At 36.2% G+C, this 17697-nt stretch overlaps 1 protein-coding gene across 3 annotated transcripts in view; it reads left to right on the top strand.

The window, feature by feature from the left end:
• The window catches only part of LOC125024594 (zinc finger MYND domain-containing protein 11-like), a 21725-nt gene extending 8683 nt beyond the window's left edge, over nt 1–13042 (top strand). The window contains exons 3-17 of one of the 3 annotated variants that reach the window (XM_047612405.1): nt 1–65; nt 623–747; nt 1240–1395; nt 2073–2165; nt 3250–3529; nt 3824–4020; nt 4368–4484; nt 4606–4742; nt 5088–5142; nt 6220–6414; nt 6646–6741; nt 7187–7267; nt 8434–8595; nt 8793–8911; nt 12719–13042. The exon at nt 1–65 is cut by the window's left edge and continues 88 nt beyond it. In XM_047612405.1, the coding sequence (XP_047468361.1) occupies nt 1–65; nt 623–747; nt 1240–1395; nt 2073–2165; nt 3250–3529; nt 3824–4020; nt 4368–4484; nt 4606–4742; nt 5088–5142; nt 6220–6414; nt 6646–6741; nt 7187–7267; nt 8434–8595; nt 8793–8911; nt 12719–12731 (1891 nt within the window). In that variant the 3' untranslated portion in view covers nt 12732–13042. Of the gene's footprint in view, nt 66–622; nt 748–1239; nt 1396–2072; nt 2166–3231; nt 3530–3823; nt 4021–4367; nt 4485–4605; nt 4743–5087; nt 5143–6219; nt 6415–6645; nt 6742–7186; nt 7268–8433; nt 8596–8792; nt 10153–12718 lie in introns of those variants that run through there. The other 2 variants (XM_047612403.1, XM_047612404.1) reach the window with 2 other exon arrangements.
• Nucleotides 13043–17697: the final 4655 nt, after the last annotated feature.

Genomic DNA, 17697 nt, shown 5'->3' with positions numbered 1-17697 from the left:
CAAGCAGCTGCCCTCATTCGACAGAATTCGAAGATACATGAGCCGCATGCACAACATGGAGTCAGGTAGGCTTTTCTGCTGTCATAGAGTAAGAGGGATTATTTATGATGCGCTGATGGATTTGTTGGGAAGAAAGGGTGTTGCAAGTGATGGGGTAATAGTTGTAGAAGATTGGGAAATACACTCATATTCAGAGACATTTCATACACCTTAGACGGAGAGTCAGACCAGCCTCTCACTTCACTTTATATGCATAGAAAGAGATAGAGAAGTAGATTTCTCTCTCTCTCTCTCTCTCTCTCTCTCTCTCTCTCTCTCTCTCTCTCTCTCTCTCTCTCTCTCTCTCTCTCTCTCTCTCTCTCTCTCTCTGTCTGTCTGTAGGGGGTATACATAACTTTGAAGAGTTTTTATTTTACTGCAATGTTAATTAACAAGTAAAAGATACTCAGTTAAGGTTTAAGTCATTGTTGAGAAATTAACATGTCCAATACATATTTTTACAAATTCAGCATTATAGAATTGGAAGTATCAGTACAGAGGTAGGATATTATTGACAACCAGATCATGTAGAATATTTTCTTTTAATCACTCGACTTATTGAAACCACCTGAACACATTGCAGATGAAGTGGAGAAGCACCTGGAGGAGTGTGCAAGCGATAACCTCATTGCTGTGACACGCAAGGTGGGGCAAAAGGGCTCGAAAGTCGGCATCGAACAAGAGGGCTTCCGGTTGCCAACGCCTCCGGTAAATATATCTATAGTTGGATTGGAGTCATTAACAGCTATGGTTTGATTCAAATGGACTAATTAGGTAACAACATGTGTTTATTATAATTGTTATTATTATTATTATGATTATTATTATTATTATTATTATTATTATTATTATTATTGTTATTATTATCATTGTTAATATTATTGATATTATTATTATTGACATTATTATTATTGTTATTATTATCATTGTTAATATTATTGATATCATTATTATCATTATTATTATTAGTACTAGTATTAGTATTAGTATTAGTATTGTTATTATTATTATTAATATTGTTATTATTATTAGACATCACATAGGAAATGAAATCACACTCCAATCATGTACATAGAGCTCACATCACAAGAATGATGATAGAATGAATCAATAAACCGTATTGATTAATGGACGAATGAAAATAACCGAGTGTTTCCTCCGCTCTCTTCCACCCCCCCCCCCCCTCTTCCCCTTCTGCAGGAAGAGCCAGACCGCCATGATTGGTACTGCTTTGAGTGCCACTCGGGGGGAATGGTTGTGTGCTGCTCCAAGTGTTACCGGGTCTTCCACGAAGATTGCATCAACGTAGAGGATAAACCATATAATAACGAGCCGTTTGTGTGTGTCATCTGTAAGGTTAGTTGAGTTTTTTGATTTTTGATTTCTTCTTCTTTTCTTTCTTTCTTTCTGTCTGTCTTTCTTTCTTCCTTCTTTCCTGCTTTCCTCCTTCCTTCTTTCCTGCTTTCCTCCTTCTTTCTTTCCTGCTTTCCTCCCTTCCTCAGTCCTTCCCTTCCTCCCTTCTTTTTCTTCCATTTTTACATATACTGCCACTACTTTTCTTTTCCTTATCCCCCCCCCCCCTTCCTTTTTTTTTATTCCTCTCTCTCTCTCTCTCTCTCTCTCTCTCTCTCTCTCTCTCTCTCTCTCTCTCTCTCTCTCTCTCTCTCTCTCTCTCTCTCTCTCTCTCTCTCTCTCTCTCTCTTTCTCTCCCTCTCCCTCTCTCTCTCCCTCTCCCTCTCCCTCTCCCTCTCTCTCTCCCTCTCCCTCCCCCTCTCCCTCTCCCTCCCTCTCCCTCCCTCTCCCTCCCTCTCCCTCCTCCTCCCTTTTCTTCTTTTTCTTCTTCTTCATTTTCTCTTTCATCTTATCTTCTGTGTTCTCTTCCTTCTCCTCCTCCTTCTCCTTTATTTTCCTTTTTTTTTTCTTTGTTGTCTGAAGTGTAATCTAACTCAGACCTATTTATCATTAATGAAATAGGAGACACATGCATTCTCCACTATACACCTACCTTTACTGACTTCAACCCCCCCTTCCAGAAACGCTTATATCAGAGAAGTGTGAAGAGTCGGATCAGCAGAGAAGAATTAAACATGCTCTTAGCTTTTACAGTAGGAAGACTCAAGGAGAGAGTGAGTATTTGCCATATGTTCGTTCTCTTTTCTGATTTATGTTGTCATGCTCTTTGTCAGAGGTTTGAAGTCTGACCTTTTTTTTTTTTGTTTCTTCTTCTTTTTGAAATTAAGGTGAAGATATATGTGTGAGTAATTAGGTTTAAGTTTACCTTAAGGATTTGGTCATATTGAATTATAAAACACTTAATGCCTCAGTTTCAATCATTTTGAAGGAATTGTTAGTATGATGGACGTAAAGATTCAGAACTCTGTCTTTAGGCCTTTTCTTGACCGTTTTGTATATGCTATGATGATATTAGCAAAAAAAGACGAAAAGAAATGCTGTGCCTCTATTATGGAAGTGCCAGGATATTTTTTAATTGATGCAATATTTCACTGATGATTATAGATTAATGGAATATTTATAAAAATAACAGTGGTTATCTCAAAATAATTGACTGTAACTCATAAATACTTAACATATTTTTATATATGGCTCTTTCATCCTTATTCACACACTCATCAACATGTGCAGTCTTATTCATTAAACTTGAGTCCACTTGCTCCTCCTCAGTGGAAATGTGCTAATTGCTTCTGGTAATAGTGAAGTAAAGGTGCCATTTCATGGGAGTGCTTTTTATTGGTAAATACATAGTTGAGTATGTTTGTCAAATTTGCACAGATATTCGTACATGTTGAAATGGAAAATAGTTCTGTGCATCTATGTTTCCCTCCATTATGAATGTGATGTACAATATGCTGTCCACACTCAACACTTGCATAGAGCAGTTATACAACTTGAATTACAGAGCATTTTATGTATCTGGCACCTTACCATTATTGTTACCAAGGACCATGAGCATTAAACCACTGTGTTAACTTAGAGGCTGGCTTCAAGTACAATGTGTGCAACTACACATATCTAATATCATGGAAATTCCTATAGCAGAGCAAAAATGTGAATCCTTAACCTGGCTCACAAATTCCACACATCGAAGTGCTTTTGAATTGGGGTGTTTAGTGCTCTCTCTCATTTGCATAGGCCACCCTAGTAACCACGACATTATCTCCACCTCATCTAAAGATGATTCTCCCGACGCAGCTCCCAGTAAACATCCTGGAGAGGGTGATCCCGGCCCCATCTCAGAAGCCTGGCGTGTTCCTGAGTGACCGTGCAGCCACCAGCCAGCACACTCTCACACGTTCAGATCAGCTGAGTGGGGTTTCTGCCTCCGAGCCATGGAGAGCGCAGTTGCTCCTCCACCACCAGATGGACCTCAATACCATGGAGCAAAAGACCATCGACTGCAGATACAAGACCATTTATGATTTTGAGATTGACGCTTTAACCATTGTACATAATGTAGTTATCTATCAAGGAGGTAGGTGCATGCTTCAGTTTTCTTACCTATCTACTCATTCTCTCTCTCTCTCTCTCTCTCTTTCTTTCTTTCCCTCCTTCTTTTCAGATGTTATTAAAAGATTTTCTCTATTTCTCACTCTTTTCACTTCTCTTTATCTTTTTCTTTTTCTTCATGGAGGATTTATGATTGTTCTATAAGACAAATATTGGCTTAAAGTACTGTCTTTATGGAATAATCCTCTTAGTATACCACCTACCTAAACTAGACAACGAAATATCTAATTCACAGACACTTTTCTTCCTCCCACACCAGTCCACAGCAGTATGGCAGACATGGCGCGGCAGATGTTGCGTGACTGTCAGTACGACCTGGTGGAACTCGAGCAGTGCAAAGACTGCTACCGCATGTCCAACGAAAAGTCCGACAAATACTGGTTCTGTAAGCCATGCAGACCGCCACACCAGCTTGTGTATGCCAAGCAGAAAGGCTTTCCATATTGGCCAGCTAAGGTAAGAGTAATTAGATGATAGTTTTAATATCTCTGTAGTAGAATTTGTGGCTTGGTTACAGATTCCTTAATGAATTTATTTTGCTATTTTTGGAGATTGATCAGAAAACTTTAATTTACTTTATTTTTTTTTCTTGTATCTTCAAATCTTGATAGATGATATCTTTTGATAGCTTCATAGGACTGTCATAAGACAAGATCTAGACTTGCATGAATAACTTGTGTATATGTCAGTCAGTATATCCCTATTTGTATATTTCTCTATATAGAATCATTTGCATTTCTAAATGACACACATTTTATAACATGCAATTAACCTGTATTCTTCTTTTCTCTCTTTTCAACAAGGTAATTAAAGTAGAAAACGACCTTTATGACGTTCGGTTCTTTGGTAGCCAGCATCAGAGAGCCGTCATCGAAAAAACACATATTCGTCCAATATCAGTTAACATTCATACTCTGCAGGTCAGTTCATATATCTCTGTGGTTGTATTTACATTTGTTAAGTGTTGTTAGGTGTTCTGGTTTTTATATTACTACCACAACCCCACAACATACCTTAACAATGTTTGTTGTTATTCTGCAGGTAAAAAGGACATCAGCCTGGAACAAAGCATGTGAGGAGCTCAAAAAACACCAAGAGTTGCTCTCTTCCGTTGGCACTGAGCCAGACTTGCGCAACTCCCGTACCGACAACGACAAGATGCTTACAGATAACCTCAGGTAGGAGACTAGGTTGAGAAGGAAATGATGATGATGATGATGAAGGAAGAAGTTGATGAAGTAAAGACTAGAAATGGATGAGAAAGTAGATGAGATAGAGGGAAAGAAAGTGTAAGATGTATATTTTTATTGAATGTTGTAAGGATGCTGGCTGTTTAGCTTGTTACAAATAGATATATTCATAATATTGTATTCTTGTTTTAGTGTTTTGTCAAACTAGAGTAGTAGTTTATGCAAAAATGAATGAACTGATAGAGGCGAGCTCTAAATGTACTTGTAAAAGTATATCTTTTTAGTTGTGTCACTCCATTACAGCTTTTTATCATGCTTTTTTGTATGTTCCAGACACCAAACGCAACTGCTGTCGACGCCGCCCAAGAAAGAAGTGAAGGAGGAAGAGGTGAGAATTGCATTAATGATAAAGGCCTTGTATAGTCAGTCAGATAGTTAGATAGTAGTAGCTTGGGAGTCATCTCTCTCTTTTCAGTTTCTTTTCCTCATTTGGGTTATTTTATTCATTTTTATGTTGTATTTTTATTGTTTTTGTTGTCATTTTTTTTATCTCATTATCTTTTCTCTCTTACTTGTATTCTTTATTCTCCCCCCTATCTTCTTTTAGAGAGAAAAAGAACAATAGTATTGAAAAGCAAATTTGTAACCCACCCCAAAGAGGGGTAAATAACAACCCTCCCTGATCAGGACTCGAACCCAGGTCACCCCAGGTATGAAACCGGAGGACCAGTACTAAACCAGCCAAGGCACTCAACCCACTAAAAGGCATGTGCAACTAGGATCTCACTAGCTATATAGACATTACCTATCTACTTATACTAGAGTAATGATATTGAAGCTGCATGACCCACTAAATGGAGTGTGTGGTTTAGTACTGGTCCTCCGGTTTCATACGCAGAGTGACCTGGGTTTGAGTCCAGGTCAGGGAGGGTTATTAATGTGGAATTGCATTATTCCATCTTTCATAAATATACCTCAGTACATCTGACTTAGGATTTGAATTGCTAAATTATTATCTGCCAAGAGCCCATGGGGAGTGTGAGTAAAACTTTGCTATCATTACTCTAGTATGAGTAGAAAGGTAATGTCTGTGGAGCTAGTTAGATCCTAGTTGCACACTCCTTTTAGTGGGTTGTGTGGCATGGTTGGTTTAGTACTGGGCCTGACCTGGGTTCAAGTATTCCATCTTCCAAAGAGAGATAGACAAGCAGAGAGACAGATAGACAGTAGACAGACAGACAAACAGATGGATAGACAGTTAGATGAGTAAATAGATAAGATTTATCTATTTTGTCTGTGTGTTCTTTTTGGTTTTATTTTCCAGTCCAGAAGCTACAGTAGGAAAAGTGGAAAAGTTGATTGAAAGTTAATTGACCCACCTTGAATCACACTTGCCTCAGGATTGAAATAAATAAATAAATAAGTAAATAAATAAAGCCTACTTAATAGAAATACCGCATTCTAGGATGGCAGCGGAAGTGACGAAGGCATGAACGAAGCGGATGAGAATGATGATGAAGACGACGATGAAGAAGAGGAGGAGGAAGATGAGCGCGAAGGAGGGGAAGAAGAGGAGGTGGAAGAGGAAGAAGAGAGAGAAGAAGAGCAAGCCTCATCGATATCGTCCACCTCAAGAGCCAAACGCTCCAAAATGAGAAAGGTACAGTTAATATAACTATCAAAAAAGTACTTTGGAACAGCAGAAGAAGCTCCGACAGTACAATCAAATAACAACAGATATGATAACATTGTATTAATATATTATTTTTGCTGTAGATCTTCATTTCATTTATTGGTATTTTCACAAATTGCACTCTTTTATACACATTTTTTAGTATTATCTGACACACACTGCCACATATTTCATTTGCCATGCCCTCTCGTTTCGCAGAAAGAGCCTCCAGCGCCAGAAGATGTAGTCTCGTCATCCAGCCAGGAACTCCCCACGCGATCAATAGGGGTCCAGACGTCCATGAGGTTAATGAAGGTCAGTGTATGTGTGTGTGTGTGTGTGTGTGTGTGTGTGTGTGTGTGTGTGTGTGTGTGTGTGTGTGTGTGTGTGTGTGCGTGCGTGCGTGCGTGCGTGCGTGCATGCATGTGTGTGGATACGTGCGTGCATGTGTGTGTGTGTGTGTGTGTGTGTGTGTGTGTGTGTGTGTGTGTGTGTGTGTGTGTGTGTGTGTAAGAGAGAGACAGACAGAGAAGGAGAGGAGAAGGCATTATTTGTGTCTGGGGGGGGAGGGGGGCTGTGCCAATCAACATGAGGGCAAACCAAATGCAAGCACACATATTCATGCTTGCATATAATGGCAAGGAAAGATTTTTTTTTTTTTTTTTTTTTACAGTAACTTCCATTTATTTTGTGTGTGTTATTATAGTAGAATACTTATACATATCAATCCAATCTTACCTAAGAAGAAACGATATTTCAGATGGTTTTGGAAGAATTTGGTGAGCGTAGCAACAAAAGAAGCAAAGACACAGAGAAGGCCATGAGAGACTTGGCAGAGAAGGCAAGTATTTATTGTCATTGTTATCAGTTGTTATTATTATTGTTGTTGTTAATATTGTTACATGTTATTATAGTTATTATTTTATTATAAGTATTATTATTATTATTATTATTAATATTATTATTATTATTATTATTATTGTTACTATTTCTGTTATTTTTATTGCTTTTGTTATCATTATTATTATTATTATAATTCTTGTTGTTATCTTTATTATTGCTATCACTATTATTGATTTTTTTTTCCATCATTATTATTGTACTTACTATCATAGATATTATCATTATCATTAATATTTTTTATGATTGTTACAAATATCATCTTTGTTGATCTTATTATGACTTTTATTGTTATTATCATTATTATTATTATTATTATTATTATTACTGTTACTGATATTTTCTATTATTATTATTTTTTTTTTATTATGATAATTAGTAGTTTAATGGTAATATTATAATTGTCACTGAATATGAATTGGGGAACATTTTTTTGTGTTGCTGTATTTTTGTCCCTCTTTGGACTACCAAAAGATGAGCCAGAGAATAACAGGAGAAGAATGCCAGTTGAAAAGAGAATGTTTAAAAAAAGAAGGAACAGCATCCTTTGTCTTAAACATTACCAGGTTGTAGAATCTAATCCATTACTCATTCTAAGTAAAGAAAATGTCCTTGTTCCATATCATTGAAAAAAAATTTTTTACTTCTTTCTTTTCTTTTCCTTTTGTTCTGTTTTTCCTTCTTTCCTCTTCTTTTTCTTTTTCTTTTTTTCTTTTTTTGTCTTTCTTTCTTCTTTCCTTTTTCTTCCTTTTCTTTTTCTTTCTTCTTCTTTCTCCGTCTTCTCCTCCTCCTCCTCCTCCTCCTCTATCTACTTTCTTCTTCTTTTTCTTTTTCTTCTTCTTTTAGAATACTGACTCTCTGAATACCAAGTTTCAGCCAGTTATTAGGTTTCCTGGTTTTATGTAGCATACAAAAAAACTGAGGAAAAAAAACTTTTACGTCAGATTACATGTATGAGATCCAGACTTGGCCTTTCAACTTAGAGGAACCTCAGTCTTGTCTTTCCCCTTGGCCCTGTTGCATCACCCGAGCCTTAAGTTAGACCCACCTTTGAGCTTAACCAACTTACCACGCACATTAACAATGACATGTCCTTGGCCAACGCAGCTCCGCCGAGAATACGAGAGCGAGAAGCAGAAGGTGATTCAATCAACGATGAAACAGATGGAGAAGGAGATGGAGAGAGTCAAGGAAGAGTACAGGAACAAGATCTCCGACATTGAAGACAAGCACAAGCACATCATCTCAGATACCAAGAAGAAACAGTGGGTGAGTGTCAGCATTGTCACAGTTAGTATTTAGCCCATGGCTGTTGGGTTCATGCACTGTCACTGTAGTTTACATGCACCGTTACAGTCACTGTAGGTTTGTTTGCGCATAGGGATGTGGCGTAATAGGATGCTGTCCAGTGTCTCCCGATATGATTGGGTTAATGGCTAATGTATCTTTTCTTCTTGATGTTGCAGTGCTGGTCGTGCGAAGCCGAGGCAATCTACCACTGTTGCTGGAATACGGCTTACTGTTCGATTGAGTGCCAGCAGGTACATTGGCACAAAGAACATAAAAAGCTTTGCCGCAGAAAGAGGTAATTTAGTGCAAATAGTGGGGCTGTGTTTGATGTGAGATACAAGAAGAGTGAGTTTTATTAGTATTGTCATTGGTTTGCTGTTATTATTATTATTATCATTATTATTATTATTATTGCTATGATTGTCATTATTATTATTATTATTGTTATTATTATTATTATTATTGTAATCATTATAAGTCTTGTTACTGTTATCATCCTTTTTATTATTATGTGTATTGTTTCTTTGTATAATTTCCTTTGTATAAAAGAAGAAAGGTTTTTAAGTTGCGGTTCGTGTGACTGCCTGAAGTTTGCAAGACTTGTAAGTTCTTTGTTTCTACTTTGATATTCAGATTACAGAAAAAGAGATGAGGGTAAGCATTGTGTATTAAGTGTGGTGTTATGAGAGAGCAAAAAAGGAAGAAATTTTGTGAACGTTATAGTTTTCTACTGTAAATAATATGATTCAAAAGGAAATGTACAAGTAAAGGAGTTGGATAAGCGGCAATGCTGTGAAATATATATATAAATTTAGTCCTGGAATATAGTAAGTTTTATACCTGTGAATTGGGAATTAGCAGTTGGTTGACTGGCACATATTGTAATATACAGAATATCTTTTTATATATATTTTTTTTTCTTCTTCTTTTTTCTTTTTTCTTTTTTTTTTTTTTTAATTATTAGTATTATTATTTTCATTATTTGCACACTACCCACAAACCTCAACATAGCAGGTTGGCCGGTGTTTGGGAGAATGGCGAGGTGTACGACTCTGTATTACGTGTTGGAAATCACTAGATGTTCTCTGTACATACACTTTTAACTGTCAAATGTTTTGAGGAGGAAGAATGATAATGATAGGAAGCGCAGCCATGAGTACCCTCAAACACCAGCAACCGCTCCCTCATTACGAGTATGCATGACAGGGCCGTGAATGTTATTTAAGCTTATGCTGAATGTGCTCCGGGAGATAGGTAGTAGGTACAAAGAAACAGTTAAGAAGAGACGGATCAAGATTACAAAAGTGTATCAAGTCCATGTTACGTGTTGCAGTTCTCCATTTATGACTTTGAATAACGACAATCCCAAAAATTGAAATAGACAAAAAAAATTAATAATAAATAAATAAAGATTATGAATGAATATCAGAGATATAGTTTGTAGATTTACAAAAAGGAATAACACATAAGAGTTATTCAGCTGCACACTGAGATCTTAAATGTCCTGCAGTTTGTTAAGTATGTATCAGTGTCTCTCTCTCTCCTCTCTCTCTCTCTCTCTCTCTCTCTCTCTCTCTCTCTCTCTCTCTCTCTCTCTCTCTCTCTCTCTCTCTCTCTCTCTCTCTCTCTCTCCCTCCCCCCTTCCCCTCTCTCCCCCTTCCCCTCTCTCCCCCTTCCCCTCTCTCCCCCTTCCCCTCTCTCCCCCTCCCCCTCTCTCCCCCTCCCCCTCTCTCCCCCTCCCCCCCCTCTCTCCCCCTCCCCCCCCCCCCCCTCTCTCTCTCTCTCTCTCTCTCTCTCTCTCTCTCTCTCTCTCTCTCTCTCTCTCTCTCTCTCTCTCTCTCTCTCTCTCTCTCCCCTCTCTCTCTCTCTCCCCCTTCTCTCTCTCTCTCCCCTTCTCTCTCTCTCTCTCTCTCTCCCCCTTCTCTCTCTCTCTCTCTCTCTCCCCCTTCTCTCTCTCTCTCCCCCTTCTCTCTCTTTCCCCCTTCTCTCTCTCTCCCCTCTCTCTTTCGCTCTCCTTTCTCTCTCCTTTTGCTCTCCTTTCTCTCTCCTTGCTCTCTCCTTTCTCTCTCTCTCTCTCTCTCTCTCTCTCTCTCTCTCTCTCTCTCTCTCTCTCTCTCTCTCTCTCTCTCTCTCTCTCTCTCTCTCTCTCTTCATCCTTCCTTCTGTCCTTCCTTCCCTCCCCCACCCCCTTCCCTCCTCTGTCTCCTTCCCTTCCTCTTTATTACTCTTTCTCTGCACTGATTTGCAAATTCATTGCCATACTTGCAAATATCATTTTTTAGTGTGTGAGTGTGTGTGTATGTGTTTTTGTGTGTGAGAGTTTGTGTGCAAACATGCTCACATGTGTGCATGTTGTACCCTGTCTGTTAATTCAGTTGGCAATCAGTGATACCACAAGATTATAGATTAATTTGATAATTAACTTTTCCTTAATTAATTTACTTAGTAACTTTTTTATTTCATATGTATATATAGAGATATGTATAGACTTCTTTAAGACATGGTCATCATTTTTTTTTCTTTTCTTTATAATTTTTCTTATTTTTTTCATCATTATGGTAATTCCTTTATTATTCTGATTTTAGACTTAGAAATCTGTTGATAGGCAGCATTTTTGTTCTCTGGCTGACAGATTGACAATAGCTGGTAGCTAAGGAGATGCATTATTTGAGAAGAAAGTGAAAAATATTTGTATAACGGAGAAGGTTACTCTTCTTCTTTGACTGTACTTTGAGGTGCAGCTTACATCTATTTTGTTACTATGTCATACCAGTACAGATACTACCTGTAACATTATCCAGGCATGTTATATTTTTATCTTCTCTTTTTCATTCTCTGCCTCTTTCTCCTTTTTGGTTCTGTTCAGTTTTATTCTATTTTTTTCCTCTCTGTCTAATTTCCAACACTAGGTAGAACACAGTGTAAATTTAGGAAGCCAGGCCATTATTTTTTCTAGGCTTGCCATCTCAATAAGGTGCAGTAACAGTCTATTTTTTCTAGTAAGCATTGACTGGTGTCAGGAATACAGTTTTTCTGGCTGTTAGCATTAAGGTGTGGCTCGTAGGTCAAGTAAGGTCAATAGAGGTTGACAATCGAGGGGAGATTGAGTATCATTACCCGTGGGTTAATATTTTGACTCCTGTGGGTGCTCGTAATGATATTTTGGTTTTACTGACTGCATTTTTCCTCCATCATTTTTATTTAGACTAGGAGAAAAGACATATATTTCTAACCAGTTATTACACATAGATAACAAGATTTATTTGTTCAGGTATTATTCAGTAGCTCATTTTGTGCTTGTTATCTGCCTTGCAAAACTCGGAATGGTACAAAAGACTAGCTGTTGCTGTACAACCTCTTCACTTTAGATAAGCAGTTAAGGTGGGCATCGCCAGAAAGCCAAATGTAGGATAGTAAAGCCAGGGTTTGTTTGGGATAGGAATTCACATACAAATCACACAATGTGTCTGTGTGTGTCTTAGTGTGATGCCTGTATATTCATACGTATACACATACACACACATATAGACATTATGTACATTTTTACATGCTTACATACAAATGTACCTACAGATATATTTATATGTTAAAGGGTTTGTAATGTTTACTTGAGTGTATTATCGTAATGAATTGACTTTGATGTTTTATTGAAGGCAAATGTGTCATTGTGGTATGTTCACAGTAAGAAATACCTGCCAGATGTGAGATTTAGGAATGTCTTGAGCTTGTTTCCCTTCTTGCAAGTTTGCTGGTGTATATTATTTTACTTTTTTTTTCTTTTTGCTTTTTTATGCATTTTTTCCTTCGTTCTATTTGTCTTTCATTCTCTAACGCTCTGTTGATATTTATTAATTTATTGCACAAATTTCTTTGGACTATGCAATGATGTGAACTAGGAAGAGTAAGTTGATGCTATAAAGAAACCTCATGTTTCTGTTCATATAAGACAAAAGAATATTATTAAAGCCTTGTTAAAAATGCATCGCAAAATAGTGACACAATTCAGACTCAATATCAGCTTTTATTCACAAAGTCATACTCATCGCAGTTGCTCCTTTTACAGCTGTCTTGTGTATTGAATGAATATTTGTTCTACTTTTAGTTTCCACTGCTAGAGCGGGCCGAAGAGTGAAGAGGTGGATCGTAGGCTCTGTCTCTGGACAGTCACAGAACAATATGAAGATGTAATGATGAGGAACAACGTTTTTACTGCGTGCATATGTGTGTGTGTGTGTGTGTGTGTGTGTGTGTGTGTGTGTGTGTGTGTGTGAGTGCATGAGTGCATGAATATTTGTTGTATAGATGTTTGGGTGGTGGTATGGTGGGCTTAAAATATTTATGAAAATTTTGATAATGTGATATAAAAAAATAAATATATACATATGTATATATGTATTTACATACATACATAGAAATATATATATGTATAAATATATAAATATATATATATATGTATGTATGTGTGTGTGGGTATGTGTGTGTAATTATATATATATATATATATATATATATATATATATATATATATATATATATATATATATATATATATATATATATTGTGTGTGTGTGTGTGTGTGTGTTTTTGTGTATATATATATATATATATATATATATATATATATATATATATATATATATATATATATATATTGTGTGTGTGTGTGTGTGTGTGTGATTTTGTGTGTATATATATATATATATATATATATATATATATATATATATATATATATATATATGTATATATATATATATATACATATATATATATACATATATATGTATATATAGATAGATAGATAGATAGATAGATAGATAGATAGATAGATAGATAGATAGATAGATAGATAGATATATAGATATGTATGTATGTGTGTGTGTGTGTGTGTGTGTGTGTGTGTGTGTGTGTGTGTGTGTGTGTGTGTGTGTGTGTATATCAACATGCTGTGAGTGATATGCCTGAAAATGCATAAAAGGGTTGATTTTATTCAGTACCTGGTATTGATATCCTTTTATTTAGTAATCTGCAAACATGTTGCTCTTTTGTGAATGCTTTCATAGTGCGGTGATTTGTGCAATAGAGTATGAGAAATATCAACAGAATGTGAACCAAATGTTCATTTTTGGTAGCTAAAATGTAGATATATATATATAATGAAAATTGATAGAAATGCATATGCAGAAGAGATAGACTGTTATTTCAATTTTTTTTTTCTTTTTTTTTTTTCTCTTTTTTTTTATTGTTGATTCTGCCTTTTTATATCATTATTATCATCATTGTTGCTCTTCATCACACCTTTTTATTCTGCCTTTATATACTTAAAAAAAATTCAGATGGAATGAGTTGAGAGTATCTCATAATTTCTGTCAATAGATACTAATAGATAGATGAAAGAGGAGGCTAATCAGGAATTCAATTCCCCCCCTCCACCTCCCTCCCCCTATCTTCCTTTTTTCCCCATTCTCCTCCTGCTCTTCTGTCCTTCCCATCCCCTCATTCTCTCTTCCCTTTCCATTTCTTCTCCTCTTCCCTTCTCTCGCCCTCATTTTCTCTCTCTCCTCTCCCCCTCTCCCTCTCCCTCGCCTTCTCGCCTCACTCTCTCTTCCCTCTCCATTTCTTCTCCCCTTCCCTCATTTCCTCTCTCTCCTCAATTCCATTCTTCCCCCCCTCCCTCCCTCTCCCTCTCCCCTCACTCCACCCTGGCTCCTGGCCCCCACCCCATCACCCCCCCCCCCCACCTCACGCTTCGAACGGCTTCTTTCCCAGTGCTGATTTGCTTTACGGAATTGAGATGTGATGAAGGGAAAAAGATAATTTTATGTAGCATTTTTTGGTCCTTCTTTGATAGGGACACTTATGATAAGGTGTATTGATGTCCAATGTACATATTTGGTAGGGTTGTTTTTCTTTTTTCTTCTTCTTATTGTTGTTGGCATTGCTCGAGAATTTGTACGAGGTGCCAGTCGTTGCACAACAATGTAAGGATTTTTTTTTTTTTTTTTTTTCTGTCGTTCTTTTACGATTTTTTTTATTTCTAAGTGTTATTTTTTCTAGTTACTGCACACTGTATAGAAATTGTATACAAAGTTTCAGTGTCTATCTCTATTGCGTTAATCAATCTTTACCTTAATATTTCTTGTGAATTTTTATTTGAGAAAAAAAAAAGATAATTTAACTCTTTGTATGTTATGCTGTTTGTATAAATTACACACTGATTTTTTTTCCCCACTTTCTTTTTTACTGACAATATTTTTTAATATGTTTGAGAGTCGTAGATACACCTACTTCACGTACATGTGAGCATTAAGCATTAAGTTATTGGTAGTGCCATAGGGTATCTGCCTCGTCCAGATTACAAGAGTTCATTTCAAAAGGGGAGAGATCTTGAGAGTACAAGCCTGCCTTTAGGGTTCTTTTCTTGTAACTGACTGACCGATTTCTTAAGTATTCATTGTGAAGAACAACGTTTTATCTCTGTGGCTTAGATTTCCTGACACGCACAAGATTAGTGTCGGTGTATTTTGTTCTTGTTGTGGAAACGGCAGATTTTGTTAGTTGATCAATGCGTACTATCTGACATTATGTAGATTCTTGTCATGATTCTGTTGATCGGTGTTTTGATTGTGCTGTGAAGTGTGCGAGAAGAAGAATATTTTTGTGAAATTCAGATTTTTTTTTTCCCAGGTAAAAGAGACACCAGTTTGAAAATTACAAACAGAAACCCATTCATCTCTTACAGCTCAAGCCTGATGCGTGTAGAACATGCAAATACATGTAGTGAAAATTTGTAGTCCAGTGACTGATGAGTTTACTTGCTTTGGTGGTACTGTAAATGGTTATTGGAAGATATATATATAGTGGTGGAATCAGGTCTTTGGTACAAAGCAAAAAGGATGATGGGTGTGTGTGTGTGTTGTGTGTGTCTGTGTGTGAGAGTGATGTACATATTTTTTCTTTCTTTCTGTCACCCAAACTGTTACGTAAAAAAGAAAAAAAATATGTGTGTGAATCTGCTGTGCATTAAAATCCAAGATCCTTTCTCTCTTTCTCTTTCTTTCTCTCTCTCTTTTTCTTTTTCTTTCTCTTTCTCTCTTTCTCTTTCTTTCTCTTTTTCTTTCTTTCTCTTTCTCTTTTTCTTTCTTTCTCTTTCTTTCTCTCTTTCTCTCTTTCTCTCTTTCTCTCTTTCTCTCTTTCTCTCTTTCTCTCTTTCTCTCTTTCTCTCCTTCTCTCCTTCTCTCCTTCTCTCCTTCTCTCCTTCTCTCCTTCTTCCTTCTCCTTCTCCTTCTCCTTCTCCTTCTCCTTCTCCTTCTCCTTCTCCTTCTCCTTCTCCTTCTCCTTCTCTCTTCTCCTCTCTCTCTCTCTCTCTCTCTCTCTCTCTCTCTCTCTCTCTCTCTCTCTCTCTCTCTCTCTCTCTCTCTCTCTCTCTCTCTCTCCCTCTCCCTCTCCCTCTCCCTCTCCCTCTCCCTCTCACCTTGAAGCTTAATAATTTAAGTAATGGTTTTAATTAAATTTTAATTACAATGATACGTATGGTGACGCTGGCAGTCAAGTCATAATACAAAAATTTTGCTCACAGTATACTTCATCATTGCCGAATGAATACAAGAAATGATCTCTAGATATGTGTCACGTGGAATGCACTTCTCAAAGTTTTGTAACGTAACCATGTTATTGTTTTATTGTTAGATTTTAGACAAATTATACCTCATTTCAGCACCAGGACAAAAAATGGCTGATTATTTTTTCCCTTCTTCTCTTCTCTTTGTTTTTGTTTTTTTGTTTTCATTTCTTTGTTTTTAAATATATTGTATAGGAAAAGAGAAGGTAGTAAAAGATAATGTAACTTTTTTTTTTCTCTCCCTGTCTTGCGTCTTACTCTCTTCTTCCCCCATATAATTATTTGACGTAATTATTGTGGTTCCTTTATCGTAAAAAAAAAAAAATCAATATTTTTATATGTTTATTTGCAATATAATGATTTGAATAATTAGGAGACGAAGAAGTATTGTCTTATGTTAGCAAAATGCTATAAGTACAGGTGATTTTGTAATAAAAGAAATATATATGTAAAAAAAAAATTATCTAGGCTCTGAATTATGTACAAATTGATAGTTATATTTGTACAGCATTAAAGTGTATTTGACATTTTGTAGAAGCTCTAGAGTTTTCTTGAAGAATGTTTTGCTATTTAAAACTGTTATCCCGAATCTCACACAAACAAAAAATAAAATGACAAAACTAAACAAAACAGTAATGACTTTGTCTGTTTGTCTTTTCTTGGTATATATTTTTTGTAGCCTTTGTAATGTGTGTGTTCAGATTTTTTTTTTTTTTTTTTTTAAGAGGATTCTTGTCATGTATGGACATCTCTGTTGTTATGAGTTAGGGAAAGAAATTTCATAACTTTAATTTTATTTTGTTTTTATTATTACCATGATTATTGTTAATAACACATATACATACACATACATGTCTATAAGCATATGCTTATACTTACATACATATGCAAATACATATATACACATGTGCATGCACACACAATAACAAATGCACACATACGCATGCACCCACATACATACACACACATGAACATACATGCATTCACCTACATATATATACACACACATACACATGTATACTTGCATATATACACATGCACACACACTTTATTTATTCCTTCTTTCTTTCTTTATTTTTTTCCCATTTTTTATTGGCATTTTATTTTATCTATATATATTTTTTTTACTGTAGTTGTTCACCAATTTACCATAAAGTAACAGCACTAATACATGCACTGGTCTGTGAAATTAGTTTTCATAATTGCTGTATTACCTGTATCTGGTAATTAAATTTTGATTGTGAATATTGGATTTTCCCTTATTTGGCACATAAGCCAGTATACCCCAAACTAAAGTTGTGACGTGACTGCGTTAAAAAATTCCACACAAGGGACCTGTTTGGGGAAAGATATTAGACTTTCAGGGATATAATGTAAATCTTGTAACAAAAGAAGAGAGGTTTAGGTCTTTTATGAAAATGAAATAGATATATAAATTACTGACTAAAATGTAAATGCT

Source organism: Penaeus chinensis, chromosome 43 (assembly GCF_019202785.1).
Source record: "Penaeus chinensis breed Huanghai No. 1 chromosome 43, ASM1920278v2, whole genome shotgun sequence".
Classification (NCBI taxonomy): Eukaryota; Metazoa; Arthropoda; class Malacostraca; order Decapoda; family Penaeidae; genus Penaeus; species Penaeus chinensis.
The sequence above is the reverse complement of the archived record's forward strand: the minus strand, read 5'-3'. Positions and strand labels throughout refer to the sequence as shown.